Source organism: Sinohyriopsis cumingii, chromosome 14, assembly GCF_028554795.1.
Source record: "Sinohyriopsis cumingii isolate HCF-2022 chromosome 14, ASM2855479v2, whole genome shotgun sequence".
NCBI lineage: Eukaryota > Metazoa > Mollusca > Bivalvia > Unionida > Unionidae > Sinohyriopsis > Sinohyriopsis cumingii.
Window position 1 is genome coordinate 17,194,376 of NC_142974.1, and position 25,181 is coordinate 17,219,556.

General features: G+C 34.4%; 1 protein-coding gene across 1 annotated transcript in view; it reads right to left on the minus strand.

The window, feature by feature from the left end:
* Nucleotides 1-130: 130 nt before the first annotated feature.
* The window catches only part of LOC149783337 (cadherin-23-like), a 27,978-nt gene continuing 2,927 nt past the window's right edge, over nucleotides 131-25,181 (minus strand). The window contains exons 3-15 of the mRNA XM_089933098.1: nucleotides 22,474-22,592; nucleotides 21,022-21,217; nucleotides 20,307-20,465; nucleotides 19,879-20,019; nucleotides 18,057-18,179; nucleotides 16,056-16,238; nucleotides 7,161-7,345; nucleotides 6,226-6,451; nucleotides 4,828-4,965; nucleotides 4,105-4,510; nucleotides 3,618-3,638; nucleotides 2,417-2,460; nucleotides 131-1,818 (exon numbers count right to left, since the gene is read on the minus strand). Coding sequence (XP_089789224.1) covers nucleotides 1,730-1,818; nucleotides 2,417-2,460; nucleotides 3,618-3,638; nucleotides 4,105-4,510; nucleotides 4,828-4,965; nucleotides 6,226-6,451; nucleotides 7,161-7,345; nucleotides 16,056-16,238; nucleotides 18,057-18,179; nucleotides 19,879-20,019; nucleotides 20,307-20,465; nucleotides 21,022-21,217; nucleotides 22,474-22,592 — 2,030 coding nt within the window. The 3' untranslated portion in view covers nucleotides 131-1,729. The remainder of the gene's footprint in view (nucleotides 1,819-2,416; nucleotides 2,461-3,617; nucleotides 3,639-4,104; nucleotides 4,511-4,827; nucleotides 4,966-6,225; nucleotides 6,452-7,160; nucleotides 7,346-16,055; nucleotides 16,239-18,056; nucleotides 18,180-19,878; nucleotides 20,020-20,306; nucleotides 20,466-21,021; nucleotides 21,218-22,473; nucleotides 22,593-25,181) is intronic.

Consider the following 25,181-nt stretch of genomic DNA (forward strand, 5'->3'; position numbering starts at 1 on the left):
CAAGACACAAAAATACTTGAAACATAAAGTCAACCTAGACTGAAAGTAGAATAGATGATAATATATATATATATATATATATATATATATATATATATATATATATATATATATATATAGCTTAGAACGCCGTATAGACTGAAGATACGTTTGAATTTATTTACCTAAGCTTACAATTTTCCACAGATTAAACATTACGGTTTAAGTACACAATGATTAAAGAAACAAGCAATTTTCAGCTGCTGTTGTAAAAAAATAAATAACCATAAACCCCCTTGGTATAACCAGAGTTATTACAAGTTCGGCATTATCACAACGTACTCATCTATTAATATGTTGTCCAGTAACCAGATTCTCCATTTTACAAGTTTCTTTGGGGAGAAGCGTGAGACAACATCAAAAGAAAAGTCATTACTAAAGATTATCACGAGGGTGGCTTTTAAATGGTTTATATTAATAATTTTGTGGATTTTTTTATGAATGTTTGGCTAGAAGAATCAATATCCCTTAGCCCAGATGGAATACATGTTGGTTTGATCTTTCCCAAACATAAAATTTTTATGCTAGAGATATGTTCTCTTAAAAAGAGTGAATACATACCTGACTATGTGTGAAATATATATATTTGATGTCAGCATATAATCCAATATGCAATGCATGTGCATGCATCCGTATACTTTATTTATGATAAAGAATAAACATGGATGCAAAAGACTTAATAAAATAATCATTGGAAATAAACAGAAACAAACCAAAAGTGGAAAAAAGATGAATATTTTTTTAATCAAATGAGAACGAATAGAACAAACCTCTTTCCTTTCCTGACAAGATGGCCAGATTGAAATGGTTTGAACCTAAAATTTGCCACAGAGTTTTGCGAGAGAAACACTTTTGGAAATAACATTCGAAAAGTTTCAAATATAGTGTGTACTCTTTGCATTACATATGTTGACAAGGCATCGCAACGCTTATGGGAGTGTACACAAACAGAAAGGAATCCTGAACAGGATAGGAGCGAGTAAAATCATCATGTATGAAAGAGAGACTTTCTGCAAAGGAAAGGATGTTTTTAAATCCATTAAGCAAAATTGTAAGGAAAATTGAAATGCAAAAAAAAAAAATAAGGATGCATACCACACCCATTTCACTATCACGAACTGCCAAAACTTCTGGCGCATTAATGCTAGCCGCATTGAGCTGGTAGTATTGGTCAGCTATTGTAATAGTTCATGCTGATATTGACATATAAAGTGTTAACGGTGAGTCCAGCTTACTCAGACCGTAATGTGGCTAGATAGTAACCGCCTCCCTCTAAAATAAAACAAAAGATACTTAAGTAATGCTGAAAAGAAGAAAGGCAATCCCCCGGGAAGGGTAACTGGATCTGAGGTCACATTCCTATTATGCAAGCCATTGCCTAAATTCACGGCGAAAGCAATCAAATTTTACCTATAAAAGTTAAAGCTTGAAGCAAAATAGACTTTTAACTTTCGGATAGAAACCAGCTGAAGCTTCATCAATAGCGTGAAAATCATTGTACAAAGCTAGCTATGTAAACCTTCACAAGATTTAGAAATTCAGAATTTACATTTCTTGTTAATTAACAACTCTAAATACAACATAAATAGTAGTAATACATTTTAAAGAGAAAAGGAAATAATAAGGCAATATATAAAAATGAGATATATATCATTTAGAGAGGCACCATTGCGGGAAAAACACGAATGATCTATTGAACGGGAGCCGGCATAGGTACTGATGTTTCATTTGAATAAGGTTTTCCGGAGAAAGGCTTTGACTTGAAGTTGGTGTCGTTTGCTAAAAATGAAAGAAAACACAAATTAATCATAACACTGACTTGTACTTTACTATGAAACGCATTTGCGAACGTATATCAGTGCAGTTACGCTCATTTGTTAAACTTTGTTTCTAATATGCATGTAGTTTCCAACATGAAAAACAAATATATTCTGCCATTTCAAATTTTGATTTTGTTGTTTATTATATTATCTGAAATTTCACTCTAAGCCATAAGGTAATGCCCAAAAGCACTGATACATTAAGATGTTGAGGTCGCCGCAGGTGAATGATAAATACTTTGTTCGACGTTAATTAAACACCGTAACTTTGCCCATGTAACAGGTGTTGAAATCAAACTCGTTAAAACCCACGTGTTAAGACACCTCAACCATTACAATAATCCCAGTATAAAGATAACAACTAATTATTAATATACACCAGGCAGAACAGAAATTCCCAACAAGGGCGTTGCTTTTGTTTCCTCTGAATTGTGTATGTTAATACTGTTTTCATTCATTTTAGGTAGATTACCCTCCTTCTGCGTTTAAAGCGTGTACTGTCTTTCAACATTCATTATGACTACTTTAAGGGAGAATTGCAGATGAACGGTACTTACTTTCATTCCAAAAGTCAAAAGGTTCCTTTTTCGTGTTAGGTTTCCTGGAAAGTTACATAAAATGGGCACGTTTACATCCGTAAAAGTACTAAACGTCGAGTCATGAACCTACACTGACAATTTTATAATTAAAAATGATCTATGTTATCATAATTCAATGGAGCTAAAAATCCTCTGCATTGACATATATATAGTTGTAGTGGATGTTACTAATTCGTGCTTATCGACAACAAAAAGCAATAAATATAACTTGTAAATTCAACGTTTAAATATGTGTACGTTGATATATATATATATATATATATATATATATATATATATATATATATATATATATATATATATATATACAAGGTTGACGTTTTTAAATATAATTAATAATTTGACTTTTCCTTATGCTTTTAAAGAATCTTCCGTGAAATATATATCAATAAGCCAGCCGTAATCTTGTTGTGAAAGAGAAATGAAAAGAAATTCGCTGATTTGAGAGTATATTCAAACCGGCGTTATTGATTAAGTACAATAAGATATCAACAGTCTTCAATAGCAAATTTTATATAGTGATTTCAATTAGAACACTACAGCGACGGACATCTGTTTCGCAACCACCTGTCTTGAATGGTCATTTTATGAGCTTTTAAAGGGTGCTTAGGATTATCATGGATTTTCACAAATAACATGTTCATTTTATAGAGTAAATGTTCTTTGTATAGTATAGAATTAATGTTCATTTCAAGGAACCAATGTTCATTTCATATAACCAATGTTAATTTCATAGAATCGTTGTAGAAGCTCATGTTCATTTCATATAACCAATGTTAATTTCATAGAATCGTTGTAGAAGTTCATGTTCATTTCATATAACCAATGTTAATTTCATAAAGATCATTGTAGAATCACATGTCCATTTCATATAACCAATGTTTATTTCATAGAATCATTGTACAATCACATGTTCATTTCATATAACCAATGTTTATTTCATAGAATCATTGTCCAACAAAATGACTTTCTTAATTGTGTAGTATGAGATAAGATGCAATTTAAAAAAGAAAGATAGGTAAACAAAGACTTTCCATTTAGAAATAATATTCGTTGTTCATGCTGATTGTTATTGTGCAGCAATAAAGAAAATGAATGGGCAAATAAAAAGATATTATTATTATTATTATTATTATTATTATTATTATTATTAACTTACGTTGGAGCAACAGATCTTCTTCTGAAATAAAGTTAACAAAGATACTTTGAATTAGACTTAGCAATCAATCGATTTCAGTTTGAAACGTTATGATGTCTTATTTGTTGACATGGCAAGAAATAAAAAAAAAATAAGACATGAAATTTAATAATAAATATTAATGTTTTAAATGTGTAAGTCATTGTATTTTTTGTGTGTTTTTGTTCATGTTCGTCAAATTGAATATTGCCGGTATTATAAGGAATTACTGTAAGCTACAATAGCATTCAATGGATGGTACTTTCGTTTGTCAGTATTTTAGTTAATTATATATGTGTATTTGTTTTGCTATTTTATCATAGCCTTCTTTAAGAACCACCAATTTAACTTGATATATTTATTAAAATATTTTTAGAAACTATTTTGTACAAAACAGCAACACTCTTACTGGCAATGTTGATGAGACTTGTACACGTATACTTAATAATTGTCTTTAAATGGTACATACGTCGGTTTGTTACAGCAGTTCATGTTACAGCCGCCCGGTTTCTTGCAGTATTTATATAAGTAATAGGCCAGGAGGGACAGAAGCGCTAAACCCATTAAACTCATCAAAACGACCATAGCTATATTGGCCGGGTAATCAAAGAAATTCGGAGCTTTGGTTGTGGTAGTGGTGGCAGTTGTGGTTGTAGTTGTGACTTCTCTGTATATAATGTCCACGGTCGTAGTGCCGGTAAGAGCCGGGCTGCCATGATCGACTGCCTGGACAAGAAATCTGTAAGACTGACCGTAACTCAGATCTGACAGATCCCTGACGACAGATATTCGTCCGTTTGCAGTGAGTTGGTAGTAAATTGATCCGCCCGTCTGTGCCGTCCAAGTGTACGTAATTTTAGCATTGTCACCAGAATCTAAACAAATAGCATAAATATTTGCAATTCAAACATACTGTTATGGCGATGCGAAATAATTATAAATGACGGTTATGCAAGCACGGCAAGCATACATTATTATCCTTTATCGTTATCATCATCGCATGATTATCATCATCATCAGCGGCTTCTTCTGCTTCGTTTACCTTTTCTTCAATGCTCTTATATACAAATTGTATTGGAAATGAAATTTACTTATAAAAGCATTATCTGACACTAGCCGAGTACTTTACATAAAACGCATTATGGCTAGCCCTGCTGAAATAAGACATGCATGATGTAAACGTACACATTACCTATATCAGTGGCGTTCATGATTCCAATCACATCCCCGGGGGCAGTGTATTGGCTGGAGTATATTATGTATCCAGTCTGAGGAAAATCTGGAGCATTGTCATTGGCATCATATATGGAAACACTCACCGTGGCCGTGCCTAAAATACGTTTTAAAAATGCTCTATATTGCTAAGTCTATATTTATATTTCTTTTTATTTTAACCTCATTGTTTTTGGTATGTTGTTTATTCTTTAGACCTGTAATTGTATGTTTTAATTTCAGCTCCAAAAATTCGCTCTCCTGTATGTACCGGAAATTTTGACATCGTCAGGTTTTTCCTCTTTACTTCTGAAATCCAGTTCATATGTATATTTTGTACTTCCACAATTTGACGGTAGCCATGATCTTAAGGCCACAACCTCTTTGTTAATTTCTAAGTGCAAGAATACGTCATGTGTTAATCAGTGGCATCAATAGAGGCGTGCGTGGGTGCGGACCGCACCGGGTGACACCATCAGAGGGGGTGACACCAAAATGACTGTCTATAAAAAATTTTAATTCTTGTGCAGGAAGGAGGTCAATGGGGTGACACCATGAGTTATCGCACATGACTGTCTATAACATTTTTGAATTTGTGTGCAGGAAGGAGGTCCATGGGAGTGACACTATGAGTTACCGCAATGGGTGACACCAACCCTAGTGGCGCCACTAGTGCTGTGTCTCAGGTGTACTCCATTTGAACTTAGAAGACTTAGCATTGCAACTTCCGGCGGTATTTTATGATGCCCTTCGACATTCAAACATACACGTTAACTTCTATAGGAATTACCTAAGAGGCATGCATATTTTATACAATAATAATGGAAATGTTGATATATATATCGGTATTTAAAGTAAACAATGGTGAACAAAATATTTTAAATTCGTATCATATCATGGTAAATACTTAGATAAATGATCGTTTAAAGGTCATGACATTTTTGCCTATAATATATTGCCTTGATAATTATCGCGTCATTATCATAAAAGTGAAATGAGTTAATTAAAGCTAATTATTAGTTACTCACTCAAGTCCTGTCTGTTACTGTCTGCTAATTACGTATCAACTGCCCAATTAATTACTGATTAGTGGGAGTCTTTTTTGCCACTGACCAAATATACTGCAGGCTAGGAGTAATCTAAACAATTTAGATGTTGCACCGATCAGAACACAAGTCTAATGAAACAACAACTAAGTGAGACTACAAATTTCAGTGAAACAATTAACGCTAAATCGACAAGAAAAACTTGATGCTAACTAGACAAAACAATTAACGCTAAATCGACAAGAAAAATTTGATGCTAACTCGACAAAAAAGTTGATAATAAAGCAAATCATATGTCACAAAAAATAAAATAATTAAATCAGTGAACTCACCCTTGGCTAGCCCTTTGTCTGTGCATATTACAGTCAGAGTACCGTTAGACGGATACGCTGATTGGTCCACGTCATAGTCGACGGCAAATGTAATGATACCGGAATCACTATCGATTTTGAAGTAATTACTGAAGCCACTGGCTGAAGCTTGGATGGACAATGTGTAGGTGTCTCCGTTGTCTTCGTCACTGACAATAAATTTTGGATCCATGGAACCCAAACCCGACTGGAAGATAAACATATTATCAAACAAACAAAAGATAATACTGGATGATATCTCTACTTTATTTAATGCCTCATATTTCCTTAGAAGATGCCTTTAATTGTCAAATAATGTAATCAGTAACTACAATACAATTGTCTCGTAGATATTTTCATCGATACACTGCCTTTTTGGACATCAGATTGGAAAATTTCATTTTATATAAATCATAGTATGAAGATACAGCAACTTTGTATAATATCTTAAATAAACATAATCAGCATTTTGTTGTTATAAATTCATTACTCCATTTATGTTTTCTGTCTAAATTGAAGATAGTGGTCAAGTACAAACACAGAACAAACGAAAAAAATACTAACTTTTCATTTTTAAGACCATTAATCTTACTTTGTGTTGGAAATAATAATAATAATAATAATAATAATAATAATAATAATAATAATTATAATAAATAAATAAATAAATAAATTAAATAAATAAATAAATACAATTTCATCCATATTAACAGATGTACCAAAAGAAGACAAAATAGATGATACCGAAATCACGCTATTAACACCATTATTCACAGCAAAACTGTACTAGGTAAAAGCCAATCAGTAATAAGCTTCAAAACCTTTACGGCTGAAAACCTCTTTAACTGTCTTAAAATGTCAATGTGATAACGTCAGGATGACATTAAAATTACAAATAAATGTATACAAAGACATACGGATGCCTCATATGTAGATGTAAAATAGGTAGATCTGTCAAAAAAGCAGGCCTCGTTTTCATCTATGACGGTAATGGTGAGTGTGTATGGTCCACTGCTGGCCTTGCCGTCTGTGACGGTAAACTCTATCGTGAAGGAACTTTGTGTCTCATAGTCCAAAGTGCCGATTAAGCTAAGTTCTGAAGCTGAAATAAGCACGCACCATAAAATATACCTACGAGTTTAGGAATGAGACGTATACAAAAGGAATGGGATGAGAGAGAGAGAGAGAGAGAGAGAGAGAGAGAGAGAGAGAGAGAGAGTTGCATATTGGTAGATCTTCTGTTGAAGAAATCAAATTGAAACATCACTCATCCATTTCCGTCAAATCGAGAAATAACTTCAGATATAGTTGTAGCAGTAATACAAATACATTTGATTGCTAACAGTATTCATCTTCGGCTGAGTGTGCACATATTTGCGACTGTGTTGTGCCACGTGAACAAATACATCTTTGAATATAGCTCACAGTGACATTGAATTTCATATGAGGTTTCATTTTGTCTAGAGTAACGCCCTGCTTGATGCTTCATTCATAATCATCGCGTATAATGACACCATTTTTGCGCACAACTTTTTTTAGTTAAATTCTCTAACGTGTGACTTTTCGACACTTTTTTGATTTCCGATATCGCGTTTGTCATTTTAGTAGCATGCACAGGGATATTTTCTTCCATGATAACATCGGATATTTGTAAGACCAGACCACAGATTTAAAATACTTTTTTTCGTTTCACGTTGACACTCACGGCTGAATAATTAACTGGGACAATTTAGTTATCAAGTTTAGTTGCCCCTTTTAGACTTCTGAACTAAACATAATTTCCAGTTAACGTCGTTCGCTATGATACAGAATACACAAATCAAAGCACCTTAAAAATACCTTCACGTGTTGAAGGGGTAAATTATCCATAATTAATAACGTATATGGATCTTTTTACCTTAAATATGCTTATATGACAGTCAAGTCAGCCTGACTAATTTGAAGGCTAGTACTAAATATTTTCTACAGGGTATTAATGACATGGAGGTAGGTCTAATTTGAGTTTACAACTATTCAGAGTATAAAGGACTTAAATATAATCTGTAATTATCCATAGGTTACGTTTCATTGATTGTGCCGCTAATTTATTCTTGCTAGCTAGTCTAATTGCTTATGTAAATGCCATATGACAATTGACTGTGCCGCTAATGTAGTCTTGCTAGCTAGTCTAATTACTTATGCAAATGCAATATGACAGAAAGATGATTCAGCGACATCAGTAATTAAGACAAGCTGACATAGCTACTGTTCGTGTTTCGAACATTTTCACAGGGTTCAAATTTTAAAGAAAATATTTCTCTCTCATTTTCTCCACTGGTAATGCTTGTTATAAAAAAGAACTATGCATATCAGTAGGAATGTTTCAAGAACCTACAATTGTTTAAAAGTGAAAGACGTTAATTGCTTGTTTTCTGTATTTTCATTTGAAGCTGAGGAGCAAATAAATTTGCCTCTCGCCTTCCCCACTTTCAACGGTGCTAAAGAAACAACAAAACAAAGCAAACAACAAACAATGTAACAACCAGACGTGAACTGAATCATGAACAAGACACATTGTAACAACTAGACATGAACCGTTCACAAAGGGCATACATTGTAATTACCGGACGTGAACTGTTCAATATGGAAACAAATTGTAACAACTAAGCGTTATCTGTAAGCAAAGTGGGCACTTTGTATGAAGTAGACGAGAACTGTTCATAGATGGGCACATTGTAAAAACTAGACTTCATCTGTTCACAAAGAGGGCAAATCGTTTTAACTAAACGTGGACTGTTCACAAAAGGGGCACATTATTACAACTAGACGAGATCTGTTCACAAAAGGGACACATTGTTACCATTAAAATATACTATGCACAAAGGGGGCATATTCTAACAACTAAACGCGAACTATTCACAAAGGAGTCACATTGTAAGTACTATATATAAAATGTTTACGTATATACATTGTAAAAACGAAACGTGAACTGTAAAAAGGGGGTCTCATTGTAACAACTAAACGTGAACTGTAAAATGGGGGTCTCATTGTAACAACTAAACTTGAACTGTAAAAAGGGGGTCTCATTGTAACAACTAAACTTGATCTGTAAAAAGGGGGTCTCATTGTAACAACTAAACTAGTACTTTAAAAAGGGGGTCTCATTGTAACAACTAAACTTGAACTGTAAAAAAGGGGTCTCATTGTAACAACTAAACTTGAACTGTAAAAAGGGGGTCTCATTGTAACAACTAAACTTGATCTGCAAAATGGGGGTCTCATTGTAACAACTAAACTTGTACTGTAAAAAGGGGGTCTCATTGTAACAACTAAACTTGTACTGTAAAAAGTGGGTCTCATTGTAACAACTAAACTTGAACAGTTCATGAAGGGGAGAATTCTAACAGCTAGACTTGAATTTTTCACAAAGAGATTACAAGGATCCTTACTGTTCACAAAGGGGGCACAATGATCCTTACTGTTCACAAAGGGGGCACAAGGATCCTTACTGTTCACAAAGGGGGCACAAGGATCCTTACTGTTCACAAAGGGGGCACAATGTTAAACCTACAGAAGTGCTTTAGAAGGTACAATATGTGTGATGGGCTTGAAATAGAAGCATTCAATGGAGTTATTGATAAGAATACTTAAAGAAGACAATTTTCTAGTGTAATTAAATTGGGCACGTTAACTTGAACTAATAAATCATCGTTGAACAGAATAAATAATTAAAATAATACCATTGAAATTTGACATTTATCGCTACTTGTTTGCATACTACAACTTTTTTTCTGTTAAACTGAGGAGAAAAAAAACTTCTTTTGCAGGGTTTTCGCTTTGATCTATCAATTTGATCTTTGAATTAAGTGATACTGCATTCAGTCTCTTTATGCTCAGATAATCTAATTGGTTCTCGCTAATTGTGATCAAAGAGGTAATATTACCTTCAGGGTTTTATAGTTGTGATTTATGTTGTAATATTTCACATAGTGGATTCTCTTGCCTGGATAAAACGCTGAGTTAGTTTGCAAACATGTACATGGCCTCCCAACACATAAGAGATTAAACATTGCTCATGGAATGCCAGGATGGAGATTAGAACATGGGGGAAGCTTTATGTTTACACAGATTATATTCGATGCATAAAGATGAACATACAAAATATGTGTTTTTCATTGCGTTAGTTTACTTCATTAGGAGCAGATGCAAGTCAAGCTACGGGTTCATTTCAAATCTATGTGGTACATTTCAAAAGGTTTGATTTTGTTCCAATACCTACCTAATTATTTCTATCATTCCGACGTACAAGATAAATAAAATTAGGAAAAATATGTAAGGACAGAAATTGTTAGATTTGAAACTCGCCTCTCGAGAGTTCAAATGCCTAACTAATCAGAATTTGCCAGATTGTCTTCGAGACAATAATCCTTGCGAACCGCCTCAATATGACAGTCGGCTCAAACATGATAAGACAGTAAGATATTCTCTTACTTAGCAAGGCTATGGGCTGTTTTCCCTTGAGTACAGTTCGATATATATTCGACGTGGGAATGTTTACGTCATTTGTGTTGTATGTCAGTAGTTAAGTCCCACTTAACTACTTATGTCCTTCTATGTAGAGTTTACCTACATATTTCATTTTTTGGGATATGATAGTGCTCTTTGTTTGTGTTTATTCATTTATTTATTTACAATTTAATGGACGTGTTATGACTGCAATCAAGTGATTTATTACACTTAATTAGCATACCATGTAATCGTCTACGAAATGAAACAGAAAATGATGACCATCCTTACAAATAATTAATTCTTTGAATACGATTGTCTCTCGGGTAATGAGGATTTGCGATTAGGTAGTAAAGGATAGGCTGGCAACTCAGATATCTGCCACGAATTAAAACTACAAAAAAATCAGTTAATAAATTACTACTATGAAATAATTGATGTTAGTGGCAGCAATATATTGATACGTGCATGATAAACAATATTCATTTACGGTAGAGAAATTTGACTTTAACGATTTAATAGTTCGTTGTGATTTTCGCTGCATGCCAGTCGATCTGCTGCGTTTTAGTTGACTCTGCTGCGTTTTAATCGACATCGCTGCGTTTTAGTCAACTGCTGCGTTTTAATCGACTTCGCTGCGTTTTAGTAGAATATGTTGCATTTTAATCGACATAGCTGCGTCTTAGTCAAATTTGCTGTATTTTAAAAGACATCGCTGCATTTCAATCGAGTTCGCTACGTTTTGATCGACATCTCTCTTTTTAAACCTACATTACCCACTATGAACATAATTTAGTTTATCTGAGTAGCCGTATATTTCCTGAATTTGTGTGAAAATTGCTTGCAGGAGTTCCATTTCGGCTTAGATTGGATTATATAATTACGGATACTAATAAAAGGTCAGACCAATGCACTCACTGGGGATCTCCATATTTCTCTACACCTGGAAATCATGGACCATAACAGCTGACATAGAGAAAAGTATATAGGCAACGTAGATGAGATGTTTCCGAAAGATCCTCGGCGTCACATACAAATACCATGTCACCAAAAGAAGAAATATGTCAAAGGATAAGACAAGCCATTAGGTCTCACGATGACCTTCTGATCACACTGAAAAGAAACGTAAACTGCAGTGGTATGGGCATGTCTCACGATCATCAGGACTTGCCAAGACAATCCTCCACGGCACTGTACAAGGAAGAAGAAAGAGAGGCATGCAAAGAAAGAGGTGAGAAGATAACATTCGAGAGTGGACAGACTTGACATTGAGCGACTCACTGAGAAAGACGGAAAATGGAGAGGAATGGAGGAAGCTGGTTGTTCGGTCTCGTGCAGTGCCCCAATGGTCTACCACACTACGGGACTGATGATGATGATGATGATGATGATGATGATGATAATAATGGTGACCAAGGACATGTTTTCGAAAACTTGGAGAAATATCTTGGACTCATCAAGAGTTAGAGAGTATCCACGCTGAAGCCTAGTTCCGGCCGTAAATATTTCCCCTGTCACATTTATATTAACTGAGACCGAAAACACTTATCTTCATTAAAAGGAAGTGTTAGTTGGTGATAATTGGACTCTAATTCTTCTTATTTTCTACAGCTTGTTTTTATAAAACAGGGTTCAAGATTTGGTGCACTTTAGGTTTAATTCGGTTTGATTAAGAAAACTCACAGCTGCTCAGTTCCTGTCACGAATAGGTTCATAAGCATGTTGATGTCATAAATAGGTTCATAAGTAGGCTCATGGAATAAGTAGGTTCATAATAAGGTTCATGGAATAAGTAGGTTCATAATTAGGTTCATGGAATAAGTAGGTTCATAATTAGGTTCATGGAATAAGTAGGTTCATAAGTAGGTTCATAATTAGGTTCATGGAATAAATAGGTTCATAAGTAGGTTATAGAATAAGTAGGTTCATAAGTAGGTTCATGGAATAAGTGGGTTCATAATTAGGTTCATGGAATAAGTAGGTTCATAATTAGGTTCATGGAATAAGTAGGTTCATAATTAGGTTCATGGAATAAGTAGGTTCATAATTAGGTTCATGGAACAAGTAGGTTAGTTTGCCAGTGAGAGATGTGAGAGAGATCAGATAACCTGTAAGATGTTTCTTTTTTTTTTTATAAAAGTCCTCCAAGAGAACAAACGTTGCTGAAGAAAACATTTTAGGGATTTTCATTTCTTTGTTGTGCTAATAGGTTAAGTTCATTGATAAAAACTCTTGTATCCGGTTGTCTCTCCTTCTTTAATGGGTCTGTACCTACTCGTTGCTAACTGAACATTACATAATACATGTTTAATATTTTTAATAATGAGCCTTCTCCAATATGATTAATTGCCATTGAAAAAAGGTACAATTCTTGACCACTGATTTAATATAATATGAACTCATTTATGTTTCTTCCTTATTATTCTCTTTAAAGTCTTTCTATTTATATGTCCAACATCTATTCATTTTGGTGCACCTATTAAAAAGAGTGTAATTTTGTAAGTTGTGTCTTATTTGCTCTGGCATGTCATTTTAATGTCTTTAAACTAAATGGATTTATTTTAATATATCTATTTGCTATTTTGTGTGTGTATGTATTTATATATATATATATATATATATATATATATATATATATATATATATATATATATATATATATATATATATATATGCATGCATCGTGAAAATTAAGTGCATACCTGTTTGTCGTCATTAATATATTAGTATAACTATGTCACTAGTTTACAGGCTTATTTTTATTTTATTGTGCTTTTAGGTCATCATTTATTGATAGAACTACATCATTATTATTTAACGTTGCATGTTACATCACAGCTTCGTACTGGTAGTATAATTATATTATAACTTTAACTTTCTATGTACATCATTTCTTTATAATTAATTTATCCTGGCGTGAACGATAGTTATGATTTCAATACGTATATTGCATGACCTTATTGTCCAGGTTGAAAGTCGTATCATTATTATTCGTGCGGACAATATTACTGTTTTCTGTTGTTCTGTAGTCCAGACTATACAGTTTTTCATATCTGCCAAGATTCGAAACAACAGACTTTTCCATTCGTAATCATATGCATTTCGCCAGACAAAGGAGCCTGTTTTATCACATTGTCAAAAAGTAATTTGAAGTATTACTTGTATACTATACGGCATGTATTAACATAGAAGATCCAAGTATATTACTTATTTATTATATGCTCATTTTTTTCTCCGTTAACTTTACCCGATACCGAACTCGCGCGCCAATACACATTTAGCATTCACGTGCTTAAAGGAAATACTTTCTACTGTAAACAAACAATGGACGCAGACGCCAGCACTTTTGATTTGTAAATAAATCATGTACCCTCGCGTAAGAGGCGCTTTACGTTGTGGTTGTTTAAATTTGTTTCTGAATGAACTAAAACAGACGTTTCGTGGACTGACACATACCTGCTAGTTTGGCAAATTCCGCGTTAAATTTGTTGATATAATGTTTCTGATTTAGGCTAGCTACAGTATACAACAGACGCAAGAAAGGGTCCTTACAAATAACATACAAGTGACAAGTCATATACTGTCTTCTTTAGCTGGTGATAACAATGGCAAAACCAATATAGTTACAGTTTTACATACTGAATTTCCTCAAAACGTACTTTCTTAGTTCTGCAAATCCGAATTACATGAGCAATGTCATAGGATCTCAATCTTGAATACACATTTCGAAATTGTACTGTAATTTCGATGATAAGTGCAATTACATCCTCCTGACTGCGCTCAAAATGAAATAAGCATTAAATTCCATGGCGTCATTTTGATAATAACAATTGAAAGACTTCATATGTTTCCCACATTCTGATTTCAAACATTCAATGACAGAAACAGAAACACATTTGCAGATGTCAGCACGCTTCTCCCTCGCTTCTTCAATCCCATTTATTTCATGTGAAAATGTCACATATAAATCCAGTCCATAATCACGAAATTTCGTAGAATCGAAAAACATACCAAAATCTATTCATTCCAGATCAAATGAAAAAGTTGTTGCAATGCGCATTCATTCACAATATGACTCCAAATTTAAATTTTAACTAGACATGCCATTTTATTTCCAAAGTTATGTCGAGCGCGCGACTAAGTTCAAATTTATCTTAGCGGTGTTCTGTGCGTAGTACTAATGTTGTTGTGTAATGATGAATATGCGCTTGTGTATTTAGTTTGGAATGCGGCATACATTCAGTTACTTTGTTTCGTGTAGTGTATTTTGTTAACATAATTAAGCATTAGGTAGAATAATTTTTTTAGCATATAATAAAATGGTTCTTACATTTGTATGGGAAAATATGAACTTGTTTCTTCGGATGGATATACTGCACTCCCAAGGTCGTGCAGTATTTCCATTCGAAAAACTCGTTCATATTTTCCCATACAAATGCAGTAACATATAAATACTATACGGAAGGGGTACACAACCCGCGACTCGCGGATCCGGTCCCCGAACGTATTCTGTCCGGCCCTCAGGGCAAATTAAAGCAATACAAAAATATGGCCCGAGAACAGTAATTATATTAAAGAAATGTGTTTGCGGCCCTCGACTGGTCTTAGAAAATGCAATCTGGCATTTGGCAGAAAAAGGTTGTGCACCCCTGCTATACGGCATATATTAACACGAAAGATCCAAGCATATTACATATATACTCTACGTTATGAATAAATATGGAAGATCCAAGAAGACGATATTTTATTACATACACCAAAAATATGTCAAATGGCATCATAGTTGGATATTCCTGATTTTAAGCAGAGAAATATAGCAGATTGTTCAAGTAAATGGTTCTGTAGTAAGTAATTAAATTTTACATGCATTCAAGACAATAATGGAGACAGGCCCCTATTACAGATTACAGTTACAGTGCAACATTTAATTGTTACACCGCCCTTCCATCGACTATAGTCATTTACCATTTAACAACTCATATTTTTATACATTTTGTTGCATATCTTTCTTTCCTCCAAAAGTCTTTTATTCCTTTATCCTTTCGTTCTCGGTCTTTTCATCTTCTTTGTATTCGTTGTTTCCGTCATTTCCCCTGCAACCCTTTAATGATTATGTCTTGCCTCTGACAACAGTCTATTGACTTAACAGCCCTCTTATAGATTACATTACATAGGAGGGACATAACTTTGTATAGATATGAAATCTTTCCGTGTGTGTGTATCGTGTGTATGTGTGTGTGTGTGTGTGTGTGTGTGAGAGAGAGAGAGAGAGAGAGAGAGAGAGAGAGAGAGAGAGAAAGAGAGAGAGAGAGCGAGAGAGAGATTACTTGTAGGATCAAAACTGAAGAGACTTGTTTTGTCTGCCGGGGAGACGGAAAAAGAGGTCGTCACATTATCACCAGCATTTGGTTCTATTATGATTAATGTATAAATTGCACTTCCGGACGTCGTTGTCTCCAACACGCTGACTGAACTATCTAGGTTTTGAATTGTTGGCGCTGTATTGACATCTGCGAAGATAATAATATAATAATAATAATAAAATGTTACAACTCGAGGTCAAAAATATGTAACATAAAGAAAGTGAAACCAACAATTTAAGTGAAATCGACAAGATATTTATTAACATTCAAAACACACTTACTTACTGTAAATTATATTAAAATAATACTAAATGTCCCATCACATGTCTCAAAATATTGAACCTTTCAAATGAATTGCCAATTGTCTTTAATGTCTTAATATAGTACAATGATGCAATCCAGTATTTCTTTGAATCATTTCACATCAATTATAATCCAAAAGTAAATGAGCGTTGTAGTAATTAAAATGAATATTTCCGATAAATAGTTCCTTTCGAATAATATCTCATTTCAACAGTACAACTGTAAACTCTACTCACACACACACACACACACACACACACACACACACACACACATATATATGATGTAAGGGGCCCAAGGCAGCATGCGGTGCCCGATGCAGCAAGCGATGGGCGCGGGGCTCCAAGCATAAACATTGCATTGCCTGAAAGCGCGGGGCTCAAGGTGGTTTCTCCGTTCGCCTTGCCCTAGGGCCAGGCCTGTTAATACAGTGAAGGAAAGAAAGGAATTGGTCATTAGAAACAGATGCGTTCTGTCAAGTCGTTGATGAATTAATAAGCTGATACGGAATACATAAGGGATTTGGAAAATAATCAAGAGGGGCCCCGGCGCTCCATGACGCTCGCATTTACAGCTCATTTACATCCCACCTCTGTCAACTCTGGTTCGAGTCTCATGTTTGGTCGACGTGGGTATGCGAAAAAATTTGTCAGTAGTTTTCCTTGTGTCGGTATTTCTTCCCCGGGTTTTTCGGAGTTCTTCCTCCATCAATATACTAGCCGCCATGCATATTCTATCTTGTGCAGATAAATGACGTTACACCCATAACAGTAATAACAATAAAGAAATGTGAAAGGGAAATTTATTGCGTCAAGAAATAAACAAATGAGCAACACTCAGCGAACGTGACCTTTGATATAAAACAGTTCTAATTTGTCGACTCCCAACTCGTCTACTGAGGTCGATTACTAATGGATTGTCCATTCGTAATTGGGTTCTTTTCATCTACTCCCAAATTCATCATCTGCGTCAGTTTTGACTTCTCCCAACTCATTTTACTTTACTATAATATACTTAAAGACAACATCACTTTTCGTTTTATTATTGTAAAACAGTCACTATGAACGCAAAAGCATGTAGCAAATGTATATGTGAACGTAATATCAGCGTCTGATGCAGTGCAATCACTTACTAACTTTTCAAAATTTACAAGAAGTTCAGTGTTTAGATCTAACGTATTTTGAAAAAATTATTTTCATATCGCATTCAAAGTTTTATTTTTTCTTACGTACGAGTTTCCCACATGTCTTACGTGCAGACAATATTGAATCAAGAGGTGTCTTACGTGCAATCAGTGTTGTACCAAATAAATATATGTACATATTATAGCGCATACCCACATTTGACTACATACGATGAGCTGCTTTCAAGCAATTAAAAATGTACACGGAAATATGTAAATGTCTAATAAAACAAGAAATTTTATTAATTTCCTAGCTTTGCAAATTTCATATAACATGAATCTGTGGCCAAGTGTACTTGACCCAACTGAACGCATAGAAAAGTAACATTGAGGTCATTATAGGGTGTAGACGGACGTACGGACATACAGACACGTACACATACACCAAAGGGATCGTGATGTAGAGATTTCACCGATACGGACGACACTGAACGCGTTACGAACGTCAGAAGAATGTAACAATGTGTAAGACTACTTACTTGTTAAACTGAGTGTTAATGTTCCATTAGTGCTGTCTTTTCCATCTGTTACTTTGATAGTCAAATAATACACGGAATTGAGCACGTATTTCAGGTGTTGTGTATTGGTCACCACACCTGTGGCTGAAGAAACAGATATAGAAAGATACAGCGTTTTTCAGATCTAAATGGCCAGCCCTGAATTATATTCAGACGGGCAGACACCAATACGGAAATAAATTAATACATGCAAAATGATACTAGGGTATTGACACAGCCTTGATTGCATCAATAAAGTTTATCAAATGAATTATAATATTTCATTCAATGACGTCATAAGACAACGTAGATAGAACAAAATAATGAAACAAAAAGATGGTTTCATATACCCTGGGACTACAAATCGTATATTATATACATTCAGTGTGTTTTAATATCCAAACAATAACGAAAATGCACACTAAAATGAATTGAAATATCAAGTTTAACGAGAAAAAAAAGGAAAATTGAAAAGAAAAAGAATGAGTAAAGGAAATAATTAGTGAAATGTGAAAAGATAAATTGAAAGGAAATAAGAACATAATTTTTTTAAAAAAAACAACAACTTTTGACTTGACAAACTGGGGGTACAAATGTTAATATGGAAGGGAAATTATAAGAGTAACAGTTTGGTTTAAGACAGTTTTGGCATACTGAATCTGTAATGCATGATACCTGACACGTTCTGTCAAGATTTTCTGTAAAATATTGGCATACTGAATCTGTTATGCAGGATACCGGACACGTTCTATCAAGATTTTCTGTAAAATATTGGCAACCTGAATCTGTTATGCAGGATACCTGACACATTCTGTCAAGATTTTCTGTAAAATATTGACATACTGAATCTGTTATGCAGGATACCTGACACGTTCTATCAAGATTTTCTAAAAAATATTGACATACTGAATCTGTTATGCAGGATACCTGACACGTTCTGTCAAGATTTTCTGTAAAATATTGGCATACTGAATCTGTTATGCAGGATGCCTGACACGTTCTGTCAAGATATTGGCATACTGAATCTATTATGCAGGATGCCTGACACGTTCTGTCAAGATTTTCTGTAAAATTGATTCAGAGTTATCATCAAATAAAATCAACAGAAGTTGCTGCGGAGTCCTCGATGATGAACAAGCATGTAATAAATTAAATACCACGTGTGTCTTGATTACAGAAACAATTATGCTATAAATTAAATACCACGTGTGTCTTGATTACAGAAACAAGTATGCTATAAATTAAATGCCACGTGTGTCACGGATGTTGACACAAATATGTTATAAATTAAATACCGCGTGTGTCTTGGATGTTGAAACAAGTATTTTATGAATTAAGTACCGCGTATTTCTTGGATCTTGAAACAAGCATGTTATAAAGTAAGTACCGCGTGTGTCATGGATGTTGTAACAAGCATGTTTTAAAGTAAGTACCGCGTGTGTCTTGGATGTTGAAACAAGCATGTTATAAAGTAAGTACCGCGTGTGTCTTGGATGTTGAAACAAGCATGTTATAAAGTAAGTACCGCGTGTGTCTTGGATGTTGAAACAAGCATGTTATAAGATAAATGAGCGATATGGGCTATTACACTCTTACAAGATCTATAAATAAATATTTTACGGCTTTAAGCTTGACGGACAAATCAGTGTAATCAGGTAGTTTTTGTTCACCCTAGTATTTCTTACTGGTGCTTAAATCTACGGCAAACTGCAATCCCATAAATGGCAAGAGCAATTTATTAATGCGCAATAATTATCTTGGAACCAATCTAGGATTCTTTGAGGAATAAAAACAATATATTTACCCGAATTTATATGAAATATACTGGTTGATGGATTACTGGCTTCAATACTGTAGGTCAATGCCGTGTTGTCAAGATCAGTTGCTGTGACGGTAAATATTGACGTCCCTACGCCAGTTGTGCTAGCCGGAAGCGTAGCTGTGCCTAGTGTTGTAAAGAAAGAATTTGCTTGGTCTATACGTAACGGTAAAGCTATCTTATGCTATCACATAACTTGATAATTGAGTGTGTAAAGATCTCTCTCTCTCTCTCTCTCTCTCTCTCTCTCACACACACACACACACACACACACACAAGCATTATAATAGTATTAGTAATAATAACTATTTTATCGATAAATATTTATATAGCCAGCTAAAAATGAAAGATTCCATAGTAAGATAATTTACATATCCGTGACCATGTAAAAAGATATTTCGATAGTAACTAACCTGGCAGATTTGAGAAGACTGGGTACTTGTTTGGAGTTATTTCTACTATGAGTGTGGATGTCGAGGTACCCCAGCTATCGGAACATGCAAATCTCAGAGTGTACACTGGTACAGTTGCGTAGTCCAAACTTTGGCCGGCAAGCAGATAAAATCTGTAATCTTTCAACAGATTAAAAAAATAAAGAATAATAATAATGATAATAATAATAATAATAATAATAATAATAATAATAATAATAATAATGAAAATAAATTTTGAAAGAAAAGTGCATAACGGTACATAATAAAACATGCATACTGAAGAATATCCACAAAAAGATACAACGAAAGTTTGTTAAAACTAATAGTTTATGTCAAAAGTAAGGTCAATGTAACCAGGACGTAAATGTAAATGCTCTAACGTAAACATCTCAATTTTCTTTGCTTTTTTCAGGAAAATATCATAGAAGTTGACGTCCAGTTTTTATTTGAAAACATGGTCACAAAATCCATAACACGCCACTCCCATAAAAGTTAATTCTTACTTAAGTGGATGATACTGTACTATTATTGTCATTGTTTATGAAATACAATGATCTATTTGTTGAGTTATTGCTTGACCAATACTCTCTCTCTCTCTCTCTCTCTCTCTCTCTCTCTCTCTCTCTCTCTCTCTCCCTCTCTCTCTCTCTCTCTCTCTCTCTCTCTCTCTCTCTCGTTGTTTAATATTAATTACCTGGAGCTATATCTATCCACATTGCAAATGAATTTGAATCGGGATTAACGTTTGTCAGATTACAGTACATGGAATCGTTCTCGGGATCGGTGACGGTTAGCCTGTACAATGACGTTAACGCAACTGTATTTTCACTGATTTTCACGGCATTAGGCGGATCGGTTATTGTTGGAGCTTGGTCTGGATTTATGTCAACCTGAAATACAATTGAAATGATTCTGAGTGCGAAACAAATAAGAGTTTTGTCTAAAATTTAATTATCCATACTGAGAGCATTGAAAAAATATAACTATTATGACCCATTTTAACTGGATTTTCTCTCTTTTTCCGAAGGTATAGATGGGGAAGATATATCATGGAGTTGATTGGCTGTTAAGAGTCCACTTATTTTCTCCTGAAATTCATGCATTTAACAAGAATTACCCGGTTCAGGCTAATAGTCTATCGCATGAAACAGCATCTAACGCCGTAAATGAATGGATCGCTTGCTATCAACTTCACACAGACGTCTTTGTAATTATAGGCCAATGTCAAGGAGTAAGTGTTATATCACACAGACGTCTTTGTAATTATAGGCCAATTTAAGTGAGTAAGTGTTATATCACACAGACGTCTTGGTAATTATAAGCCAGTTTCAGTGAGTAAGTGTTATATCAGATACTGATCATTACAAGTGAATTTCTATGATGATAGCCTGTTCCAATCTACTACAATTAAAAACTCAACATAAAAGAAAGAACAAAAAGCTAAAATGACTTAGCAAGAGAATTGTTCCTCTTGCTTCATTGATCAATTTTGGAAACCAATATTGACCTTCTACTACTAAGACATTACTGACGTAGGTATTTTTTAAATTTATTATGCTTCATTTTTTCTGTGATTTTTCCATTAGAAGAACAATGTAACAAAAATGTTGACAAATGGCATACATATGAAGTACTGTTTTTCTTAAAGATAAAATTCCACTTCCACAAGGATCATTAGGTAGACAGATAGCAAAGTAGAGAGACGGACAGGACAGGACAGACAAACTGAGACGAATATCTCTCTCTCTCTCTCTCTCTCTCTCTCTCTCTCTCTCTCTCTCTCTCTATATATATATATATATATATATATATATATATGGAAAATGAAAAAACGAGTACTAACAGAGAGAAGAATCGTTAGGCTTCTCAATTTTATTACGATTGTTTTTTCTTTCAATACCCTTCTTGTTTTTCTATCTTTCTATCCTTCTATCATAGTGCAATTTAATTACAAGTTTCATCAGTAGAGTTCCACCATGTTTTATAAATGATCAATTTGGGCAACGTAATGATATGTGAAGTTTTCCAGCTCTTTAGTGTCACTGTTGCCGTTTTTGATGTGACCAAATTAAGATAAATCAAAGCAGAAATAACTATCTGTTCACAGACTTGTGAATAGTAAAGACTGAAATAAATGTATAGTAACCTGTGTGGAGCCACTCGCCGATTCTTGATTAATATCTGTACAGGTAACCGTGAGGGTATAGGAAGGTGTGGATTCATAGTTAAACCCGGCGCTGTTGGACAAAACGTTGATTGCGTAACCTTACAAATAAAAATATAAAAATAAATAAATAAATAAAGAAGTACTGTTTGCAGAGTTTTAGTTTTACATACGTTATACATCGTGTAGTGGTCAGGATCTGACAAGATGTTTTTTAATGAGTGTTCATTATACTCAAGAGATAGGTCACTGCAACCATGTTTAAGTGTGAGACGCAGCTTAATTCTAAGACGAATCTACAATACACGTTTGGCAATAAAATATTAAAAGATACGAAAGCCAGAGCACACACATTATGTTTAAGTTATAAGCAAAAGTCGGTAAAAAGTTAAAGTGACGCAATTTTTATGTGCTCATCCTAAGATGCGTATTTAGGGAAATACATTTTAATGTCAGTAGGTCTATAATGGCATTAGAATTCGGACACAGTTGTAAACAAATTCAACTAATTCATGGAATTAAGGTTACAGTGACCTAATTTTGGCCCGCAAGGAAAGATGGAGCCAGTTTTAAATCAACCTTAAATATATCCGGGAAATGAGTCATAGGGACCGGTATTTTGTGTGTGACATACGCCCATAGTTCGATGTGTCTTTTGCTGAAGTTGTTTGGCAAAAGCTGAAAACATCTGGGCGGGCAACATTTAAAATAAAATTTTAATTAGTCCTGGAAACGCTATCTGAGGATCCATCCATGCTGCAAGTTTCTCTTGAATCAGTGAAGTAGCATAGTAGTCAAAGAGTTAAAGACTGGACAAGAAAAAGACAGACGGACAAACGCGCGCACGAACTGATGACACATTGAATACCTATGCACAAACCACTGCACTAAGCAAGGCTATTCGAGCCCGGATAAAATTTATTATATATGTTAGAAGGAAAGAAAAGTATTTCCATAATCAAATTCTAAAAGCTTTTGAACCTTTAGACGACTCTGTCAACAGGCTGGAATCGCTTTGTACATACAAGTCAATCCGCTTTGCTCCTACTACTACTACTACAACTGCTGCTACTACTACTAGTACTAATGCTACATTTATTCCATTAAAACACACTTATGAAAAAGGAAACATTACAAGATCCGCATTGAATATTAATACATATTTTTCATGTTCAGCGGAATGACAATGGGAATAGTATTTTTTAACAATCATTCTGAATTCAAAATACATCTAATAAATGGCAATAAAAGAATCTCAGATTTGACTATATAGAAAAGCAGGTTCACTTTTAATAAATTTTTTTTAATGGCATTCATGATTTTTGTAATAAGATATCCAGAATAAATAAAAGAAGCATACAATGGGAATGGAACGGTACAATGTTAAATACAATTGACTTTTATTCATGTTAAGAATTCTAAAACAAGAAATAACATTTGAAATAAATGTAGAGGGATTAATTTCACTAGAATTTGAAGAATGAATAATATAGGTGACAGCAGGTATTCAAAGAGAAAACCACAACTTTTGAAATAGACAAATCAGATCATTTTCACGATTGAAAATATTGTTTTTAACAAAGCGGAGGGGGGGTGTATAGAACTATCATTCCCATTTAAAGACTCGTCTAGCATTTCAAAATTTTATAAAGGAAAGTTGTTTCAGAAATTTAGTAACTCCCAATTATATATATATATATATATATATATATATATATATATATATATATATATATATATATATATATATATATATATATATATATAGTTAACAATAACATTTTGCAAAAGATGGAGTAATATAATTCCAGCCAAATGATATTAGAAAGACCCAATTCTGCCAATTCTGACTCTCTCCACCCCCTCTGTCTCTGTATATATATATATATATATATATATATATATATATATATATATATATATATATAGAATAAATTATTATTTGAAATACTTCTTTAAAACCCCACGTCAGATAATGAATACCTCCATCACAAAGTTGAATCTGACATCTATCCATTTATGTTCATATGCATTCTTACACCCAACGCATTGCTAGACAGTGTGCAAACGAGTACTGGCAACAACTGTGTGAAGGGATCCAGCGAAGTGCCGAGTCCGGACACATCCAAGGCATGTACAGTGGCATCAAGAAGGCTCTAGGCCCTACAGTGAAAGGGGTCGCTCCCCTGAAATCCCTGACGGGAGAGAAGATCACAGACCGTGGGCAACAGATGGCCAGATGGGTGGAGCACTACTCAGAACTATACTCCCGAGAAACGTCAGTCACTGATGCAGCCCTCAGCAGCATAAAGAATCTGCCCACAATGGAAGAGCTCGACAAAGTGCCAACCTTAGAGGAGCTCAGCAAAGCAATCGACTGCCTTCCAAACAACAAAGCACCAGGTAGTGACAGCATCCCACCCGAAGCTATCAAACGTGGAAAACCAGCATTGATTAAACCACTGCACGAGCTACTTTGCCGCTGCTGGGAGGAAGGAGTAGTCCCCCAAGACATGCGTGATGCCACAATTGTGACCCTTTACAAAAACAAGGGCGACCGCAGTGACTGTAATAATTACAGAGGGATCTCGCTCTTGAGTATTGTTGGTAAAGTGTACGCCCGCATCATACTCAACAGGCTGCAGTTGCTGGCAGACCGTGTGTACCCGGAATCACAGTGCGGCTTCAGA